Source organism: Melopsittacus undulatus, chromosome 3 (genome assembly GCF_012275295.1).
Source record: "Melopsittacus undulatus isolate bMelUnd1 chromosome 3, bMelUnd1.mat.Z, whole genome shotgun sequence".
In the NCBI taxonomy this organism is placed as follows: domain Eukaryota; kingdom Metazoa; phylum Chordata; class Aves; order Psittaciformes; family Psittaculidae; genus Melopsittacus; species Melopsittacus undulatus.
This window is the reverse complement of record NC_047529.1, coordinates 80,316,500-80,338,699: the sequence shown is the minus strand read 5'-3', so window position 1 is coordinate 80,338,699 and position 22,200 is coordinate 80,316,500. Positions and strand designations below refer to the sequence as shown.

The 22,200-nt window shown below is 40.0% G+C and overlaps 1 protein-coding gene across 2 annotated transcripts in view; it reads left to right on the top strand.

Annotated features, from left to right (window-relative positions):
• UST (uronyl 2-sulfotransferase) overlaps positions 1–22,200 on the top strand; it is a 194,417-nt gene that overhangs the window by 124,694 nt on the left and 47,523 nt on the right. For both annotated transcript variants that reach the window (XM_031049854.2, XM_034061059.1), the window contains exon 5: positions 13,603–13,756. In XM_031049854.2, the coding sequence (XP_030905714.1) occupies positions 13,603–13,756 (154 nt within the window). The remainder of the gene's footprint in view (positions 1–13,602; positions 13,757–22,200) is intronic.

Here is a 22,200-nt window from a genome sequence, read left to right as displayed (position 1 = left end):
TAAATTAATATACCTTTTATGTGTACTCCCAGAATGCTGGGATCCATTGGTCTTTGTTAACAAAAAACAACTTTTTTTCTCATGTGCCCAAGGAGTTCTAGAAGTTGTCAGTCATAACCTCTGCTGTGATCTGTAGTGCACAGGGTACAAGCACTCACCTCATTTTGCACAGAATTTAGGAATTCGGGATGTTTGCCTCCACTCAGGGACATGTGCCCAAAGAGGTCACATTGCAGGACCAGGATGACAGATATAGTTTATCTTTGTCATATTCCAGTTCTTTTTCAAAGTCAGTGTGGCATGTATTTAAAAAGAATTGTGGGAGCCTTTAAATTAATAAAAATACTGATATATTTTTATATCTTTTTCTGAATTTAAGTTTATATATTAATATTTCTGGGAAAAGCATCCAAAATATACCTCAGAAGCAAATATTAAAAAATGTCTCTACTCTATGAAGGTAAAGATTTATATGCTGATACATTCGCTGAGATTGCAGGTCTTATTAGTAGATCCAAGCAATACAGTGTTAGAGTGCAGGAGCTGTGAGGAGCTAGAATAACCTGCAGAGAAGCACCAAAAGCTATTTCAGGATAGGTACAGGTTGTTGGCTGTTCTTTATCATAAATGCTGCTTGGCATCTATTAGCCTGGAAAAAAATGAAGCATGAAGAAACTTCAAGTCTGTGGAAAAGCCCCACTTGACCTCTTGGTAATCTTCAGCTGAATTAGGTAATTATAATAATCTTTGGGCAGCTCTGCAAAATGCTTGGTGTGTGCTCCAAGTCTCACAGGTTGCAGAGAAGCAGAAAGAACTTTTGTAGGAATGCACAGGGGTGGTGAGGCCATGGTTTGGGGTCAGGCTGAGTCAGGGATAGGGAGAATTACACCACTCCTGTTTTGGACACAGGAAGGCAGCTTGCCTCTCTCCAACACCAAACTGTTATCTTCCACGCATGTATGTATGGACCCTCGTTCAGGCACAGTGAGAAGCTTGGCCACTCCCTTCTGTCTCAGGGTAAATGGAAGTTACAGAGGAATGTGTAAAAATCTAAAGATGTTCCTCTGTCAGTGGCTGGTAGGTGGTTTTTGCTTGTTTAAAAGTTGGCTGATTAGGTCAGGGTAAAGTCACAGGAGGGAGAAGCATTAAAAAGACCACCCAGAGAGAGAAATAGGCTTTTTCATGACTCATTGGAGCCATGAATTCTTAATTTCTGCAGTAGTTTCAGGCCACTGGGGAATGATCTCCTTTAAAATTTCCTATGATGTGGTAAGGAGATGAAGAGATAAAACATGGAGTCAAATTAATCTTACATTTTAATTAGCCCTTATAATTCAGTTCAGTATATCTTGTTTGTTCAAAGACAGGATGAATTATCACCCAGCATTAGTATGTAAGTAGTTATTCTTCCTGTGCTGTCAGGCTGCTGCCCTCTTCTTTCTTCCAGATGCAGTTTAATATTGGTGGTGTGTATTTAAGCATATATGTGCATGAGCTCGAGGGGAGGGGACAACACTTTAGCATAATTTTCTAAGTAAGACTCACACATCAGTTCCAGCTGTTCTGAGTCTTTCCTGTTTCTCCCCTACGCCTAAATCCTAAATAACTTCTGACCCCACTGGTCAGTTTAAAGCCAAATTTGAAAGACCAGTAGAAGGCTTGGAGACAGTCATGCTGCTGATGGTACTCCTGCTGAAGGGAAAGCCAGGCAAAGCAGAACTGCTGGACCTTCTGCTGGGTCACAGCCAGCAGCCACCATCCTATGCCCTGCTCGGATGCCAGCCCCAGCTCTGCCATGCTCATTTTCCTCAGTGCATGAGGGAAGTGGATGACAGGTTTAAGAGATGAGAGAAAGATCTTTTAGGTCTTCTGCTTGAGAAGGTACTTGCCGTTAGTCCCTGGAATCAACATAAGAATTATTTCAGGGTTTCTGTTATTTATTAGCAGAGTTAATGTGTAAAGTTCTTGTTTTTCTTGAAAAAGTGTTTTTAGGTAGACGGTCTGTATCAGCATTATTGATATTGGCTTTAATACTGCTTTTTTTAAACAGACAAAATAGCCACCACTAATAAAAATGAGTAAATTGGGGTGCTGTAACAGCAGACAGTGTCATGTGCAGCAGTGCTGATTAGTTTTAATGCTTTCCTTCATCTCTGACCTGAATTCTGAATTACAGATAACAGTAAATCACATGCTGTATGAAGGCAGATACAGGCAGAGAGATGCAGTCTCGATAAATCCAAACTTAAACTTAGTTTCTGAATATTATTCAGGGGATTTTGTTATTCTTCAGTTTTGTGTTTTTTCTCATACAGAAGCAGCTCTAAAAATTGAAGTCTAACACAGCATTTTGATGTTACAGCACTCCCTGTTCTTGGGCTCTGTAAAATGTCTCTGCAGCCAACAAACAAAAAGGGGGTAAATCTTGAAGAATTAGTATCCTGGGTTCAGCAGTTGGCTGTATGTCATAATAAGCCACGTGTTTGAAAGCAGGAACACACTCTGTGCTGACAGCATGGTATTTGAAAGCCTTGCATGTTAGCCTGCTGATGATTCATAAGGGTTGGATGATACTTTTACAATTTCTATGGCAAATAAAGATCTTGCTTTGCCGTGACTTAACCTCTGTGTGTGTCGCTGGCCTGTTGATTTGGAATTAGAATTTAATTTTTAAGTTTTCCTACAGACAGGTGAGAGGTCAGTAAAACCAAGGTGATTCTATGGTGCTGTTTTCATTGATTTAAAGCACAGCCATGGAATATTTGTCACAACACTCAAATTTATTAATAACGTGAAGATTCCTGTTTCTCCCTTTCTGTGGAACAAGTAATGCCACACAGAGCGTAAATGTTTTGCAGAACATGCCTATTATATGTTTTAACCATGCTTCACTAGCTTTTGAAAATGGTGTGCAGCATGGAGCTAGCATAACAAGATGCTGAATGTCCATGACCCTTTGAATGCAAATTCAGGTATGCTTTGTATGAACATCAGCAGTTAAGTCAGCTTGCACTGATTCTGCGGGAGGGATTGGGCTCTTTGAATGCCTTCTTGAGTCAACACCTTGAAACAGTGATTGCAGCCTAAGATTATCTACTAAAGTATTTTCATGTTGTGGATTTTTTCCTCCTTTAAATAAAAACCAAACCATACACCCCTAGGAAACGTAATTTAAAATACGTTAACAAATAAAATATTACCCTCTGGGTAAGCTCTTAAACGTAGGGAAATGTCAGCTAAACTTTTGTGCACTGCTTTAACACTGTGTTCATTATAATCTATACTTTTTGCTAACACATCGTGAAACACTTTCTACCATCATGTGAGGTCTGCCTTGTAAAGTACACATTTCATGAATGGCCACATGGTGCTATAATCCCTCCTACATCTTTCTTCCTTTCTTCTACTACGTTTTTTTTAATGATGTGAGTATGTAATAATGTTTTTTAACTGTGACTCGGTGGAAGGATAAGCACAAATCTCCTGTGCAGTTTGACCTCAGCATGGTCTCAGGGCTTGTTTTCAGGTTTGTTTTTTTGGGGTTTTTTTAATACTGCTCTATGTCAAATTTTTCCACAGATTTTAAGATTGATTTAAAATTTATTTCCCTAGATTTCACATGTTCTTTGTGTAATAGACTTTTTAGCTTTCATTCAGTTGGTAATGGAGAATTGTTGCTTGAAATGTAGTTACTGAAGGTGGGATCAGACATAACACCCAAATTTGTTTTACTGTTGGTTGGTTTCCGTGCTTACATTCTCACTGTAGATTAGATTATATTGCCAGTTTGGGAGTACCTTAAGACAGGCATCAATTACTCCAGAGGAGTCCAAAAGGTACTAGAGAGAATGATCAGAGATACAAAGAATTGACCTGTAAGGAAAAATTGAAAGGGCAGAGAAAGACAAAGAAAAATAGAGAAGACTGGGAAAGATGGGACTGTGATAACACTTTCGAATTTTATATTCTAAAGGTTCTGTAGAAATAAAGGGACTACACAGTTCTTTATCACAGAATCACAGAATCGCAAGGGTTGGAAGGGACCTCAAAAGATCATCTAGTCCAACCCCCCTGCAAGAGCAGGATAACCTAGAATACATCACACAGGAACTTGTCCAGGCGGGCCTTGAATATCTCCAATGTAGGAGACTCCACAACCCCCCAGGGCAACCTGTTCCAGTGCTCTGTCACTCTTACAGTAAAGAAGTTCTTCCTGATGGAACGAAGTTCTACCATGGAACCTCCTATGCTCCAGTTTACACCCATTGCCTCTTGTCCTACCACTGGATATCACTGAAAAAAACCTAGCTCCATCATAATGATAGCAGAAGTGGCAGCCTTAAATTGCATCAGCAGAATTCTAAATTGGGCATTTAGGAAAAGGCTTGTATAAGGACAGTGAAGCAATAGGATAGATTGAGCATCTTGGATGCGGTAGTGGCAGTTACGTGGCTGATCCTGCCTTCAGGCAAAAAGATGGATTATGGCAGTCCCACGTCATTTCTAGTCTTTCTCACCCTTGTGTAATGCATGATACAGACTATTTAGGTTTCAATCTAAAACCTTCATCTTTCAGAACAAAAATTTAAGTCTTCATTTAAAATCACCAATAACAGACAATTTGCAGCCCTTGGTAAATTCTTCCAGTACTGGATTGTTCTCTCAGATTGTAAATTGAGAGTTCTTTTTTCTCTTAATTTTTCTGTAAAATCTAATTGCCTCCTTCTTCTTGGATCTGAGAATAGGTTTGCTTGCTTTATGAAGACTCCTTTTATCAATTTTTTTCTGTAGGTCAGCTTTCATGTATAACTTCTTACGTGAAGTCTCCTCTAATCCATCTCTGTATTTTTTGCCTCTTCATTTTGTTTTCAAGCTGAAGAATTTCAGTTTCTAGATGTCTTTCCATTTCAAAACATTTCTTTTTTTCATCCTTCTCGTGACTCTGCAGTGAACTTTGCATGCACTTTGTTTAAAATGAACTCTGTTAGTGGTCACATCAAAGCTCCTGCTTCTCAGAAAAAAAGGAAACTAGGATTATTGGCCTTTAAGGTCTTACATGCTACTGATAATCTGTGGAGGCATGCAAATCCTTGCCAGAACTGCTACTTCCCTCTGAATGTCCACTGCTTCTGATTCTAGGGTTTTATTTACAGTACTACAGTGCATGATGTTTGCTTGTCTTGCTTGCCCTGTGGCTTGAATAGCTCTTTGCCATCAAAACCATTCCATTATTCTCTCCTTTTGCAACCTTGTTATTTGAAAATGCTATCCATAGTTTTGCACTTACCTTCTGAATCATAGATTATGATGTTAAACTGTGTAGATTCAAAGCCTCAAGCATGGTGATACAGCTTCCTCTGTTTGATGGTGATTATGTGGAATTTCACATCTAGTACAGGGCAGCCATGCTTTCAATTTCAGTTACATTGATTTTTATATACCACACATTGTATACATAATATATATTGCCATGTTACAATGTGTCCATGTTACACGTGGACATTCCTAGCATTATGAGCCGGCTTCATTTGGAGCTCGGATCAGATACCTCTATACAAATGCCCGTAGCATGGGGAATAAACAAGAGGAATTAGAGATGTGGGCACATCTACGGGGCTATGATATAATAGGCATCACTGAAACATGGTGGGATGGCTCCTTGGACTGGAGTGTTGGAATGGAAGGTTATAGGCTTTTTAGAAAAGACAGGCCCGGTAGGAGGGGAGGGGGAGTTGCCCTTTATGTTAGGGATAGGCTGGAGAGTATAGAACTCTGTCTGGGGACAGGTGATCAGTTAACAGAAAGTCTGTGGGTCAGGGTTAAGGGGAAATCGGTGATGGGACACATTACAGTGGGGATATGTTACAGACCGCCAGATCCAGAGGAACCTGTGGATGAAGAACTCTACAGACAAATAGGAAAAGCCTCACACTCACAGGCCCTTGTTCTCATGGGGGACTTCAGCCACCCTGACATCTGTTGGGGTGACGGTACGGCCCAGCACAAGCAATCCAGGAGGTTTCTCGATTGTGTGGAAGACAACTTCCTTCTGCAAGCAATAAAGGAGCCGACAAGGAGAGGTGCCCTGCTTGACCTCGTGCTCACCAACAGGGAGGGGCTCGTTGGAAATGTGATGCTCCGGGGAAGTCTTGGATGCAGTGATCATGAGATGGTCGAATTTGAGGTCCTCAAGACAGTGAGAAGAGCCTGCAGTAAGCTCACTGCTCTGGACTTCAAGAGAGCAGACTTTGGCCTCTTCAGGAACCTGCTTAGCAAGGTTCCATGGGATATAGCCCTAGAGGACAAGGGGGCCTTGGTTAATATTCAAGGATCACCTGTTCCAAGCTCAGGAGTGTTGCATCCTGACTAGAAGGAAGTGCAGCAGGAGGGCCAGGAGACCTCCTTGGATGGATAAGGAGCTGCTGAGGAAAACTCACAAGAAAAAACAGGCTTATAAAAAGTGGAAGCAAGGACAGGTGTCCTGGGATGAATACAGGGATGTTGTCCAGGTAGTTAGGGACCAAGTTAGGAAAGCTAAGGCCCAATTGGAGCTAAACTTGGCAAGGGATGTTAAAGATAATAGGAAGGGATTTTATAGGTATGTAACAGCTAAAAAACAGACTAAGGACAATGTAGGCCCCCTCCGGAAGCTTTCGGGAGAACTGGCTACACAGGACTTGGAGAAGGCTGAGGTTCTGAATGGCTTCTTTGCCTCGGTCTTCACTGGCAAAGGCTCTGACTGCAGCACCCAAGTCTTGGAAGGCGGACACAGGGACTGTGAAAACCTAGACCTTGGGCCCACTGTACATAAGGATCTGGTTCGAGACCATCTTAAGAACTTGAATGTACACAAGTCCATGGGACCTGATGAAATCCATCCGCGGGTCCTGAAGGAGCTGGCGAAGGAAGTTGCAAAGCCACTGGCCATCATATTTGAAAAATCATGGCAGACAGGTGAAGTTCCTGACGACTGGAAAAAGGGAAATATAACCCCCATTTTCAAGAAGGGGAAAATGGATGACCTGGGGAATTACAGACCAGTCAGTCTCACCTCTGTGCCTGGCAAAATCTGGGAGCAGATTCTCCTGGAAGGCATGCTAGGACACATGAAAAACAAGGTGCTTGGTGACAGCCAGCATGGCTTTACTAGGGGAAAATCCTGCCTGACCAATTTGGTGGCCTTCTATGACGGGGCTACAAAAGTGATGGACAGGGGTGGAGCAGTTGATGTCATTTACCTGGACTTGTGCAAAGCGTTTGACACTGTCCCACATGACATCCTTGTCTCTAAATTGGAGTGTCATCAATTTGATAGGTGGATCACTCGGTGGATAAAGAACTGGCTGGATGGTCACACTCAAAGAGTTGTGGTCAACGGTTCAATGTCCGGTTGGAGATCAGTAACAAGTGGTGTCCCTCAGGGATCGGTGTTGGGACCGGTCTTGTTCCACATCTTTGTTGCTGACATGGACAATGGGATTGAGTGCACCCTCTGCAAGTTTGCCGATCACACCAAGCTGTGTGGTTCAGTTGATACACTGGAGGGAAGGAATGCCATCCAGAGGGACCTTGACACACTTGTGAGGTGGGCTGATGCCAACCTCATGAAGTTTAACCATGCCAAGTGCAAGGTCCTACACCTGGGTCGGAGCAACCCCAGGCACAGCTACAGGTTGGGCAAAAAGGAAATTCATGGTAGTTCTGCAGAGAAGGACTTGGGGGTGAGAAGATGAACAGGAGCCAGCAGTGTGCACTCACAGCCCAGAAAGCCAACTGGATCCTGAGCTGCATCAAGAGGAGCGTGACCAGCAGGTCCAAGGAGGTAATCCTGCCCCTCTACTCTGCTCTTGTGAGACCTCACTTGGAGTATTGTGTGCAGTTCTGGTGTCCTCAACATAAAAAGGACATGGAACTGTTAGAACAAGTCCAGAGGAGGGCCACAAGGATGATCAGGGGACTGGAGCACCTCCTGTATGAAGACAGGCTGAGAAAGTTGGAGCTGTTCATCCTGGAGAAGAGAAGGCTGCGTGGAGACCTCATAGCAGCCTTCCAGTATTTGAAGGGGGCCAACAGGGATGCTGGAGAAGGACTATTCATTAGGGACTGTAGTGATAGGACAAGGGGTAATGGGTTGAAACTTAAACAGCAGAGGTTTAGACTGGATCTAAGGAAGAAATTCTTTACTGTGAGGGTGGTGAGGTACTGGAATGGGTTGCCCAGGGAGGTGGTGAATGCTCCATCCCTGGCAGTGTTCAAGACCAGGTTTGATGAAGCCTTGAGTGATATGGTTTAGTGTGAGGTGTCCCTGCTGATGGCAGGGGGGTTGGGACTAGATGATCTTGTGGTCCTTTCCAATCCTAACTATTCTGTGATTCTATGATTCTATGTTGTGTATATCTGTGACAGCCATTTCCACAGGACAGCTGTAAACACACATGATACTCTTGATAAATGTATTCATATGAGTTGAATAAGCAGTACCAAGTGCATTGCAACATCCTTTGCATTATAACCTTTCCAAGAAGTCAAGCCTCAAGATTTTATGTGAACATAACTATCTCAGCCAAATGTGTGGTTTCATCCAATTTTGAAGATGTATCTTTTCTACATGCTGTGTTTGTTGATTTAATACTTTCCAAAGAGCTGTATCAGCTGTTCTACTATTTGCTGGAAATTTATTGCAATAATTTGTAGTCAGTTTTTCTGTTCCCCTGTATAATGCACAACATTTGCATCTCTGAATTACAATGAAATGTTAATCAGGGGTCCAGAGAGATCCTGAGACAGACTTTTGGAAAGTCTTGGAAAAAAAGTTATCTAGAATTAAGTGATTTTATATAATGCAGGGTTTGACTATAGCTGTTGTTAGTGCTGTGTGGAGAACTAGTGTTTTCTCTAGTACTTACTTCTGCCTGTAACTGCATTACATAAAGGGAAACACAATTAGTATTACCTTCTTAAGTGTTACCTTTGCTTGAGTTGGGGATATTATACAGACCCTGTCAGGATTTGTATCAGTGTTGATGCTGTTAATTGTGAATTTATATATTAAACTACTTTGATATCCTCAACATAATGAAAGGCATAGGGAAAAAAAAAACAAACCAACACCTAATTGTTTAGCATACATGAGTGTAAAAGACTTGACAAAAATACATTAAATATTCTGAGAGATTCACAGGATAGTGAAGTAGGCAGTACCTCAGCCAGCTTCTCTGGAAATTTTTACAGCTCACCCTTGAAGAGGGTCATTGGAGCATCCCAGCGTTGCCTAGTGCCTTGTGTGCAGAATAGGATTGCTTTGCCCCAAGTGCATGCAAATTTGACAAGTTATAGTATCTTTTAATTTTAAGGTACCTTTTTCAGAAGACAGATTTTAATGCAAGTGCATCTTATTTCAGTCCTGAAAAGGTGAAAGTCGTGTGTTAGTGCTTTTACGTGACTTCCCCATGAAGCTGTGCTGCAGAGCAGCTAATGGAGGTGTAACATAATTAATGAGTAAAGCTTGCTGAGCATTTGTGTTCTCAGTGTGTGATTGTGATTTGTATGAAGCTGTAGAAGGAAATTGTGCTGCCTTCTAAGAAGGACGCAATATGCTTGTCTCTGTTAATATTAGGGGACTGTCAGTTCTTGTTTGCTTCCGTTACATTGAGTTTCTAGCAACTCACTCACTTGTTTAAGGGGAGATACTTTACGTTAAAAGAGTAAAAGCCCAAGTTCTTTCAGAGAATAGGTTAGGAGTTGTCATTTCCTCAAGGAGTATTGTTTCCTTGCAGGGACGAAGAAGCCCGCTTCTGCTTGTGCAAAGGGCTTTGCGCTGAACAGAAATACAGCAGCCTCCAGCAGTGAAGTGAAATGAAAAATAACAGGAACTGAGAGATCCTCCCTTCTAAAGCCAAGCAAATCACTTTAGTTGATTAAAAAAAAATAGAAGAAACCAACCCCAAAACAAAACAAACTTAAACTCATACAAGGGGGTTGCAAATGGTTTCAAAGATATTGTTCATGTAAATCATACAATTGGAATTCATCACAAACGTTTTTCTAAGGGGCAGACTTGCAATATCTGGCATACCTCTTTTTTGTTTCCTTTTATTAAGAAAAAAGATCAAGAAATGTATTATTAATGAACCTAAATATCATTGATTGAAGCCTGTAAATAGTCTAGTTATTTTGATGGGCGCTCCAGAAATATACCTGTCACAGCAGAGCAGTTAAAACTAATGGGATTTAATGGTATATCCTGAATAAATCAGGAGAAATTAAATACAGGAAAAGGACTGCAGAAGATCTGAGTATACATTTTCAGTGCTTCTCTGAAATGGTGGTGTCCTGGCCCACTCTGCCCAGTAGTGATGTGCTGCTAGGCATGTGAATGATCAGGTACGTTTATCATGCAGAATGAAGTCTTGATCCCACTCAGAGAAGGTAAGCGTTCTGCTCAGGCTTAGAAAAATATGATCATATCCCTTTCTGAATCCTTCACAATAGGTATCTGAGTATAAATAAGGTGACATGATGTATAATGAGAGCACAATGTGTTATTTGCAAGAGCACTTTCATGTGGGTGTTGTTAATTTGAGAAGTTTCACTCTGTAAAGCTAAGTAATATTTAATATGTTGTGATTGATAGGTACCTAAAAATATGCTGAACATACTTGAACAAATGGAGCATTGATTTGCCCTTTTCTCTCTCTAAATAGCTTAAGGTTATTGATTTCAGAGGATTTTTTTAACCAGGAGGATTTTTTATGCCGTGCAAGTGCTTCTTAGCTTCCATAAAAAAGTCTCAGCATAGTCCATAGAAACAAATGGTTGGAATTTGAAGTATTAAGAACCATGCTTAAAAAAAAAAAAAAAGAAAAAGAAAAGGAAAAATACAGATTTGAATAAGACCCAGAGCAGCCTTAATTTCTCTGAAAACTCCCTGCTTGTTGCCTGATGGAGCAACTGCAGCTTCAGGCTATATACCAGGCTGGTTACAGCATGCAGGAAATCAGACATTTGAGCTGCCCTGTGTTTTGGGGGGGACACACTCTCCATTTCAGAAATAAGAAGTTCCTCTGTAGCTCTTTGTTAAAGAGTGACCTCCCATCTGAGCTATCCTTCTGGGACAGATGAGCTTGCATGTGCCTCTTCTCAGAGCTGTTGGTAATGAATTTGCAGTTCACATATTCGGGGACATGACCTTACCAACAAAAAGCCAGGATCTGACACTTTGGTGGGTTGGTTATGCAATCTGACCCCTCCTTTCACTTCAGAAAAGACAATATGTGTTGAATATTTCTATCTAGACAACTAATAGCTGTCTGCTTCTGATTTTTATCTCTCCAGACAAGCATTTAAGCTTAGTGTCCTCTACAAACCCTGGGGCAGGATACCCTTTCTCTTTGCTTTTCTGAATCTTGTAATCTTTATGTGTCTTAAGACAGCTTGCTGCTGTCATCACTTCTTACTGTCTCCATTGCTTCCTCTTTCTTTGTAACTTCACTCTCTTCTGTCTTTAGATTATTGCTGATCTTCATCAAGCAGTAGGAAGATGATGTGTTTGGTAATTTAGGTGCAACCTCTTCTTGCCAGCAGTTTCAATTGAAAAATCTAGTTTTCATGGCTACCAGCCATGGCATTCACCAGAAGCTTTCTGCTTGAATAAATATTGTCAAAGCTTCCCTCATTGTCCTATGGTATTTACAGGAATGCCTTTCTTTAATGTAAGCTTTATTTCTGTATAATGACAAAAACCAGCAAAAATAATCTCAGAGGAGAGTTCAGGGTGCTGAATTTAGGATACTTCTCTTGCACATCCATGTCCAGACTGGGCTATGCACTAATCAGGAAGCAAGGAGCATCTGCCTTTTTAATTGGATTGGTTTAAAGTTTTATGTTGTCTATGCAATTTTAAATTATGGCAATGATCCTGCAACACTGAGGTCAATGAAATTACTGATATGCATCATTATTCATGAGACAAGCCTTTGCAGACTCTACTTAGTGGTCTGGGGAGTCATGCAGACTAAAACTCAACTTGAAACTGTGGGATTTTTTTCTCTTGTCTCTTACTAGAACTCATATTTTTTAACAATTTTGCTGACTATTTAATATTTATGAAGAGATGTGATCTTTTATTATACATATTCAATTACTCATCTGGCTCAAAAGATGAAGAGAAGCCGAGAGGGTTTGGAGGGTTTTTTTAATATAAAGGGTGTCTTCAGTTTTCTCTCTTCTCATCTAATATTTTACATTTGAAAGGAAAATATATAAATTGTGACTCATAAAATCATCAGAACAGCATTTAAATCATTAAACGTGGCTATGTCCTCGAGCTCCCAAAATTAAACCACAAGCTACTGCTTAAGAATTGTCCCCCTGCGTTGGGGAAACGGAAGGGAGAAACATAATTCATGTTCTTAGGCAAATTCCAAGTAGAATTTATCCTATGAAACCCTTAATCCAAAAATGTTTCATTTTGTTCTTTATCTCTCCCAGCATCTGTAGTTCATAAGTCTGTTCCATAGCATAAATGTCCACTGTCAATTTTGACCACAGAAACTTTCATTGTTTTCCTCCAGTTAGGCCTGTTCTTCTGATGCTGTGTATTGATACAAAATATGCAGTTAAAATATTTTTAATACTGCGAAAATACAGTATAATCACAAGCCTCCTCAAGCCCCTTTTCCCTCTGTTCATCTCTTTTTATACTACCTATTAAACAGAAAATGTTTGTCATTACTTACCAGGAGGAGACGTACAAGAGGATGAAGTCAGACTGATGAGGTTGCTCTGGTTTATCTTTTCATATCTAAATTGCAGGTACCTGTGCTGCATTTTGCTTTTGCGAGGAGCTTGGTCACAGCTGGTTTTTTCTTTTTCTTTTCCTTGGACTTGTACTTGAAATAGATGCATAATTTCTTTTTTGAAGCACATTTTTATATTGACTTCCAAAAAACATCTTTATGCAGATTAGTACAAGGATAAGGTGATGTATAAACACAAAATAACCTCAAATCCAGCTGGTGGTGCAAGCTGGGTGTGTGGGAAGGAAGATCTGCACAGGTTCCAGCAAATACAAAGGTGGAAATATCATACGTATCTGTCAGTTCGTCCAAAGGAAGCCTTTTGAGATAAGCTTGAATGTTGCAAAATCCTTTGCCCTTACTGTACAGATGAAGGTGATCTAAGGCTGCCTTATGGTAGTATGTTAGGCATTGCCTGCTCTGACATAACTTCCTAGATGAGAAATGTGTTGACAAAAAGTACCCATTCCCGGATTGAGCTGGAGAAGGTTTTTCATCTGAAAATATCAAGGAGAAAACTCAAGAGGCTGATCCATTGACACAGTGCAAAAAATGGTTTTAAACGAAAATTTTTGTACCACATATGTAGCTTAATGTGACACCCTATTTACTGTTCATCTGAAAGAGTTCTTGCGTGCTTTTGCAAAGTTTTGGTAGCTACTGGTAAACCTCTCAGTTTCCATTCTAATCTTGTGAAAGCTCTGAGCTTGTGTAGAGAGTTATCTGAAGACATTCAGATAACAGATGGATACATGTGCCAGTGTGAAATCTTCTGATGAGATTGACCTGTTTTTCTTCCCGCCAGGTTTGGAGGAGACCAGCCAGTGTACATCAATATCATTAGAGATCCTGTCAATCGATTTTTATCCAATTATTTTTTTCGACGTTTTGGAGACTGGAGAGGAGAACAGAATCACATGATCCGTACCCCCAGCATGAGGCAGGAGGAAAGATATCTGGTATGTTTAAATAAAAGGCTCTTATTGCCTATTTCCCATCATCACATAATGCTAATATTAAGATGCTTAAAAACATAGGAGACTGAGGCATCTTGCTTTTTTTCCTCTTTGTCTTGCCTGGTCCTTCATTTTTGGTCAGCTTTAGTATGAATTCAGTGATTTGGTTTGATCTTGTATAAGCTGACAGGAAGTCGCAGATTGCCACCATTGAATCATGGTCCTTTCACCAGGTTGGATTTACACTCACTATATAGTGGTTAGACACAGTAATTCTGCCTGTTTATCGCTGTGAATATTCAGATGGATTTTTAGGTTGAAACTGTATCTATAACACTGCTGCCTCAGAGGAGATTTGGAAAATGGAGCAATTTAGGGAGTCCAAGCCTCTAATGCTCTTGCTGGCAAGTTGAGTGTAGTGTTTTTATACTAGAGCTCTGATCCCAGTTTTTGGTCTGGTTTTGTTGCCTTTTTTTGATTAAGAAGGTGGCAGTAATACTGGATGAGCTGTTATTAAGTTTTAATTTTGTGTAACTGGTGAACTGTCGTAACATCCATCCAGCCATTGTCACAGACCAAGGTCCTGTGGCAGTAGGTATTCTATAAATGCTGAATGAGAAACACAGAAGCTAGGGAGGTAGTCAGTGTGTTTAATACTGATCTCTTTGAATGCACACCAACACCTCCCTAAGACAACAAAATGGTGGATCCCAAGGAAGTCTGGGGCTTGTTTTTTTTCCATATGACTGGGCTACACGGATTTATTTTTTACTTTACTACTGTTTTTTGTCATGCAAAGCCCTGTGAACAGATAAGCTTATAGATTATGTATAATCGAAGGCAGGGGGGTGTGTGTGTTTATAGCTACATATAGCTGTAGCCTTAAACTTCAGTGATATCTGCTATACAGATATAAACTCCTTTCAGTAATGTTGTAAAAGGGTTTTTATTTGCTGTATATTGAGATACTGAGGAAGTCCCTGTATCAGCTGAGCAGATTTTGACATGCTCATGTGCAGTTGGAAGGCAGGCCCAAAAGCTTTGCATGCTTCATACATGGACTTTTGTTTTGTCAGCGGTGAATGCGACAGAAGGGTTGCAGAAGTGAATGTGTGGTGGGTTTTTTACTGCATTATTACTTTGTTAATGCAGTTGTGTTTTCTATGTTGAAAATGTTGAAAGGGAGTTGTACATTATGTACTTCACTCTGAGTGCCTCTACTTCTCATTTGAAGTGGAACATCCAGTGATTGACACTTCTCATGAGTGACTCTGCTAAAGCTCAATTAATTCAGTACTGCCTGTGCAGTTTAAGATGTGGTATGTACAGCCACTGAAATTCTACTTCAAGCAGAACTGAAATGAATAGATCTAATTCCTGTTGTTTCTGTTGGTTTCAAAGCTAATAGAAAAAAATCACCTTGCATTTTTATTGTGATGTTCTTTAAGAAATTGCTTATACGTACACATACAGTGAAAGGGAAATAAAAAGTGGTCACCTTTAAAAGACAGTTTGTCTGTCTGAGGCACCATCAGCATCTTTTATCAAAACTACTTTATATATCTATCCAAGAGTGCAGTACAGGCTGGGGTCTGCCCGGCTGGGGACAGCTCTGTGCAAAGGGAACTGAAGATCCTGACGGACAACAAGCTCAGTAAGAGTAAACAATGTGAAGCTGAAGCAAAGAAAGCCAACAAGATGCTGGGTTGCATTAACAAGGGCATCACCAACAGAGATAAAGATGTCATTATCCCACTCTATTCAGTGCTTGTCAGGCCACACCTGGAATACTGTGTTCAGTTTTTGCCCCTGCTATATGAAAAAGATGTGGACAGGCTGGAGAGGGTCCAGAGAAGTGTCACGAAGATTGAAGGTCTGGGAAGCCTTCTGTACACCAGGAAGAAAGGCTGAGAGAAGTGGGTTTGTTTAGCCTAGAGAAAAAAAGGCTCAGGAGAGACCTTATCACCATGTTCCAGTATTTAAAAGGTGGATACAAAAAGGATGGGGACTGTCTTTTTACAAGGAGTCACATGGGAAAGACAAGGGGTAATGGGCACAAATGATTCCTGGACACCAGAGTAAAATTGTTCACGATGTGAACAATCAGCCTTTGGAATAATCTTCCCAGGGAAGTCGTGGATTCCCCAGTGTTGAACACTTTTAAGATTCAGCTGGACTGGGTGCTAGGTCAAGCTTTGCCAAGAAAGTTTGGATCAGATGATCCTTGAGGTCCTTCCAACCTGGTATTCTATGATTCTATTTTTGCTTTTTTGTTTTAAACTTCTCTGTTGGTAATTCAGCATTAGAATCTTGGAAACATTTGTGGAATCTGTCCTCCATCCATCCTTGGCAGACTTTGGCTGTCACTTGCACTGTTTAAAGAGGGCATTTGCTTCTGTCACAGTAATGTATAGACCACCCGCCAGAGAAATTAATTTTAACAAAAGCCACTTATTCTGAATGTTAAGCATTTTTAAGAGCTGTGCTATCCAACCACATAATTGCCTGGAGTATTGTGTGCAGTTCTGGTGTCCTCAACATAAAAAGGACATGGAACTGTTAGAACAAGTCCAGAGGAGGCCACGAGGATGATCAGGGGACTGGAGCACCTCCTGTATGAAGACAGGCTGAGAAAGTTGGAGCTGTTCATCCTGGAGAAGAGAAGGCTGCGTGGAGACCTCATAGCAGCCTTCCAGTATCTGAAGGGGGCCTACAGGGATGCTGGAGAGGGACTCTTATTAGGGACTGTAGTGGTAGGACAAGGGGTAATGGGTTAAAACTTTCAAACTTAAACAGCAGAGGTTTAGACTGGATCTAAGGAAGAAATTCTTTACTGTGAGGGTGGTGAGGTACTGGAATGGGTTGCCCAGGGAGGCTGTGAATGCTCCATCCCTGGCATTGTTCAAGACCAGGTTGGATGAAGCCTTAGATGATATGGTTTAGTGTGAGGTGTCCCTGCTGATGGCAGGGGGGTTGGAACTAGATGATCTTATGGTCCTTTCTGAACCTAAGTATTCTATGATTCTATGATAATATATTATATGACTGCATTTTAATCTTCACCTCAGTGGTGCAAGGAAATCTGCTGGCAGATACATTTTAAAACTCAGGTAATGAATTTTGTGGAATGATAGCTTCAGAAGCTGCTAAATCAGTTGCGTGATCCAGCTGTGAAGAAGGTAAGCAGCTTTTTTACCTCTGAGCCAGTGTCGTCCTTTAGCACAGGACTGATGACTGGCCTGATTTCTGGCCTCATACATTTTACAATTCTTCCCTAATTTTTTTTTTTTTTATTCTAAAATGCACTGTAAGGGGAGTGTTTGAAGGATAAACTTAGATTTAGCATATTAAATAGTTTCTATGTTGATCAAAGTTATTAAACCCAAGTCATTTGAGGTGAGGTGTGCCTGACTGCAAGCAGATATGTGAAAGCAGAGGGAAGATTTAAGAAGTTTCTACTTCTTCCATCATGCCTCAAATCAATGGCTAGGAAAATGTAAAACTGCTGATGGCTCCACAAACTTGAGTTCATTGCTGAAGAGTCAGAGAAGCCTTGTGTTCACAGCAGTTATAGACTCACAAGATGGATCCGTTTTGTGTCTGATGAACTCCTGCTTGGCCATCAGGTTTTGATATCCTTAATGGAGGCATTCTCTTCCCTTAGTTCTGATCCTTAAGAAAAAAAGGGGGTTGGAAAAAAAACAAAACAACAAACTTGGAAGTCTTGTAGTACCGTAGGTGCTGGTTTTTTAACTTTGAATATTTGGACTGCTGACATTGCAGAGATCAGAAATAGAGACAGAAATTTCCATCGTTCACTGATCATTTGAAATTTTCTCTGAATAGAGCTTCAGGCTTTGATTCTGTTCCAGAGAAAACAATCATTCATTTAGGAGTCAGATAAACTGGTTTAAATGTTTCGGTAAATGTCTGTGTTTACCAAAATTTAATTGAAAGCCAGGGTAGAAAACAAGCCCTTTATTCATGAGTCAGATGCAGCAGAGGCAGCTGCTGCAATGTGAGACTTTCCACCAGGATCAGCCAGCTCCTTGCCCTGATCCTGTGCTTTCTCTGCTAGAGTGAGGCACTGTCAGTCACCTAAAAAGATCACTTCCAAGCTCCCAAAAATGAATAGTGGCAACATGTTAGCACAGCGTATGGCTTAGAGGTAATGGTCTAAAGTGGTGTCAAGAGTCACCCTCCCTTACGGTCTTGTAAGGTAAATTCACAAAAGTTAATTTAAAGCTATCATAGTAAGTATGTTTCAGGTTGAAGTGGAGTAAATATGCTTCAAGAAAGCAAGTAACCCCTTATCAGCACAGCTGTGGGTGCTACTGATACAAAGCAAAGGAAAAATCCACATCAGATGGTTGAGTTTAAGGCTTGAAAGTGCAGAAGTTGGGAAGCACTCCTGATAGAGGGACTACCATAAATATTTGAAAGGTTTGTATATAAAATTGTCCTTTCCAGAAGGCTTGTTAGCAATTACCACGTATTTACTACAACTGCAGTGTGAGACATCAAATATAAAAGGTATGCATGGGTTTTTTAGCTTTCCTTAATACTTGATGAAACTTTGATCTAAGACAGCTAAGGCTGAGTGAGCGTGTGAAACAGCATGGGATGTGTATTTTTGATTGAATTGCAGGAAAATTGGTTATATGCAATTCTGTTCTCTGGTCAGCTCACAAATGGCATGGCTCCTAACTCACTCAAGGACAAGATTGAAAAATCTTTGAAGTAATCTGTCAGAAGAGTGAGTTTTTTTATAAAAAAGATTGTTCATTAAATTAGGAACTCATCACCTGCCTATAGGCCATTTCAGATTTTCATTATAATTAGTGGTTAAGTTTGCACTGCATCTATGTCAGGCTCAGCATAGTCTTTCAACTTCATCTCTGAAAATAAATATGCTTTTCTCAGCTAAAAATAAAAAACATTCTAACAATATCCAGTGTCAGTTATGCTAAAGATTACTCATGCAAGTAATCCCATAAAGGAGCATCTGTCTTTTTGTCTCTTAAGTTAAATGTTAAAACGTATATTAGTAATGTGTTAGGATTACTGCAAAGGAGGGCAAAGGACATCAGGGATATTTCAAGTCAGATTTCTTATAACAGGAACTGCTCTTCTGTGGCAAAGATTGTCTTTTCTTCCTAAGTATTTAAACCAATGTTTAGGTTATTCATAAAGTTCAAACAAAACTGTAGAAAAAGCTGGATGGTTAAACTGTTAAACTCATATAGAATGTGGCTTTGTGCTCCTGAATTTTGAGAATTTCCTTATATGCCGTTTTTTTCATTAATGTAAGAACATTCGCTAAATACATTGAACCAATTTTATTATTTATATCCCCAAATTTCTATCTATGATGAAAAATATGCTTTTATCAATTGCATTGGTTTTCTGACAGCAGCTAGCTGTCTTGGTTCCTGTCTTTATCTTTAAATAGAAATACTTAACCATGGCTAGTTGTATTGTGAATTGTCACCAGCAGTAACACATGGAGCTTTCTCCTTCATGACTTATGTTTCTTGAACATTTTCAGTCTGCCAGGGATGTGGTCTCCATCCTGACTCCATCTCCTGACTGTCACTCTCCTGAGTATTTTTCTGTATAAAAAAGGCAGTGGGAGAGTTGCCTGCCTGCAAGTTTGGTGCAGGGGGGAGTAGAAGGTTCGTTCTAGATGGGATTTTTCTGCTGCAGACCTCACAAGGGGCCACATATGTCTGTTGATTGAACCTTGGAACTTTTAAGGAGATTCTGGTGAACTTGGTTAACATTGTTTATGCTGGAAATCTGAGGCATGCAGAGGTTAAAATTATTTGCCTGTGCCACTGCAGTGCATACCAGATATTAAGGAGTTTATCTATTACTGGGTTCTGAGCCGTAGTTAAGAGACTAAACATTTTACACACACTCAGTGTTTTTCCTAACTTACCCCCATATGTACTTATTTTGCTCCCTGTGTTACGTATCAGTGCTGAGAAGCTTTGAATTGGCCGTTCAGTGTCCCACACCGTGTCCTGAGCTTCACAGCTGTAGATGTGGTTTGAGGGTCGCACAGTAACATCAATCTCTGCACATGGGATTGGACTGCCAGGAGGACACTGCTGAAGCCCAGCCACCTGTCAGCTGACCCAATTAGAACAGTTTGCTGCTTCTTTCCTCTAATGACTGCTTTTAATAGTCCCAGCTGTTCCCTTTTGCTGCATTAACTCTTCACAGCAACATTTCTTGGCCTTTTTTGGAACTCTTCATCTGCTGTGTATGTTCTAAAGCACCATCTTTCCCTTAGATGCTCCCATGTTGTATTAATAATTTATTGAACCACAGAGTTAATGATAATTCAGACCTTAGCTGGAGGAGGGACTGATTAAACAACTTATAGTATGTAGTGTTAAAGGAAATGTTTTCATGGCTGACGTTGACTTTTCAGTGTTTTTAATTTGCAAACCAATATTTTTGAATGTTCCCCTCTAGAGACTGTGTTCCAAACATTGCAGCATTATGCAATTATTCAAGAGCAAGAAAATGTGCCTTCCTGCTGCGGAATGGACTCAGTCAGAAATCAATATGATCAGACAAAAAGCCATTAATTGCAAAGTGTTAACTCCTTATATACTGTTGCTTACACACCTACAGCAATTTGACATATCATGATTGGATACTTGTCTTGAAGACCCTTAGTGACTAACATAATGGTTAAGCACAGGTGTGAGAACTTGACCTCAAACGCTTGCCAACAGTCCACAGTTCTCATAACTCAGTGAATTCTAGCTTCTTCTTATCTTGCTTGCTTAAGCTTCCTCGGGCCTCCCACGGCCTTGCTGTATCCCTTGGAGTTATTCAGAGCTCCTGTACCAAATATCCATTCTCCTGTGAGAACACTGTCTCCACACCTTCCTAATCTGTTTTCATTTACTAGCCTGAGTCAATTGCACATAGTAAATAAAGCAGTATACCATGGGTTAAGATTGCAGCACTAAAATCTTTCATGTAATTTATAATATATATTTATATTAATAGCAAAGATAAAAAGATCTGGATTTAATTAACACCATGCTTTTATTTTAATGGTACTATTTGCCATGATATCATTACATCATTCTGTATGGCATTCCTTTTTGTGGAGGAAGGGTACAGGAAAACCAGGGAGATTGTGAATGCTCCATCCCTGGCAGTGTTCAAGGCCAGGTTGGATGAAGCCTTGGGTGATATGGTTTAGTGTGAGCCGTTACACGCTACTAATTACCAAGATGAGATCTCTATCAGAATATCTCTGGTAAGTACATAGCTGTAAGTATATAGATTAGGTAAGTGTGTAGAAAAGGGTCCTGTGCATACAGTAGATGTTCCTCATAGCTCATACTGACTTTGTGAAATTAGGGACTACTGTGTGTAACTCGAAAGCAAACTTTGTAATTGCATGCTTGCAAATGAATTCTGCTACTAGGTAATTTATGTAAGATAGTTACCATTATAGACATCTTCAGTTACATCTACTGTATTTTTGACCTTAAAGTAATCAGATGTTCTTGTGTTTATGCCATAATGGCTAAGATTTTGTTGTCTTACAGATCTGCCTATCAGATGAATTTTTGTAATTTCCAAACTGATGCTGAAGCTCTCAATTGTTAACACTGTCATGACCATTGCCAAATTTATCTTCAAAAGCTAAGAAATTGATACATTTAAAGTGTGAAATGTATCTACAAATTTGCACTATGCACTGCTAATAGTAAAGGTACCAAAACAAAAAATGTGGGGAAAAAATGAAGATAATGAGTTTAAACATTTTCTTTAGTGCTTTCTGGAAAGTAGAAGTCCCCTAGTACATCCTGGTACATTTCCTATGTACAGTACTTTCAGTATGGATGAGTTTCAGGTGTTTTGATAATTTCTATCAGTCTCCATAAAATACAGCCTCCTGCTATATTTTGTTAATGTTAAAGGAACAGGAAGACGCATCTAAAGAGACAACACTTAAATGGTTCCCAGTAAGTGATGGCTTAACGAATGCTAGCTGGCAAGTAACCATTGCAGGTGAATGGAAACAAAAGAATCCGTGTCAATCATCAGTGCATAGTCCAACCTTTTGTGTGTTGTGAAGCTGGAGAGTAGTCTTTAGTAGTCATCATGGAAAAATAATTATTGATATTCTGTTTGTTTAAAGTTGGAATAGAATGAGTTTAGAACTGCAGTGTTTTATCATTCATAAGAAAAAGCATGCCTCCAATTTCTATTTCTGTTAGTGTAATTTTTAAAATTCATCTTTCTAACGTTACATTTTATACACAGACTAAATAACAGAGGTGGGGCGTTGACCAGCAAATACTCTGTTTTAAAAATAATATGTGTGTATATTTAGAAGTCTTACTGCTTGAAATGCTTTGTATTGTATTCCTGTTTAATTAAAAAATGCCTTGGAAGTCTTATCTAAAGAA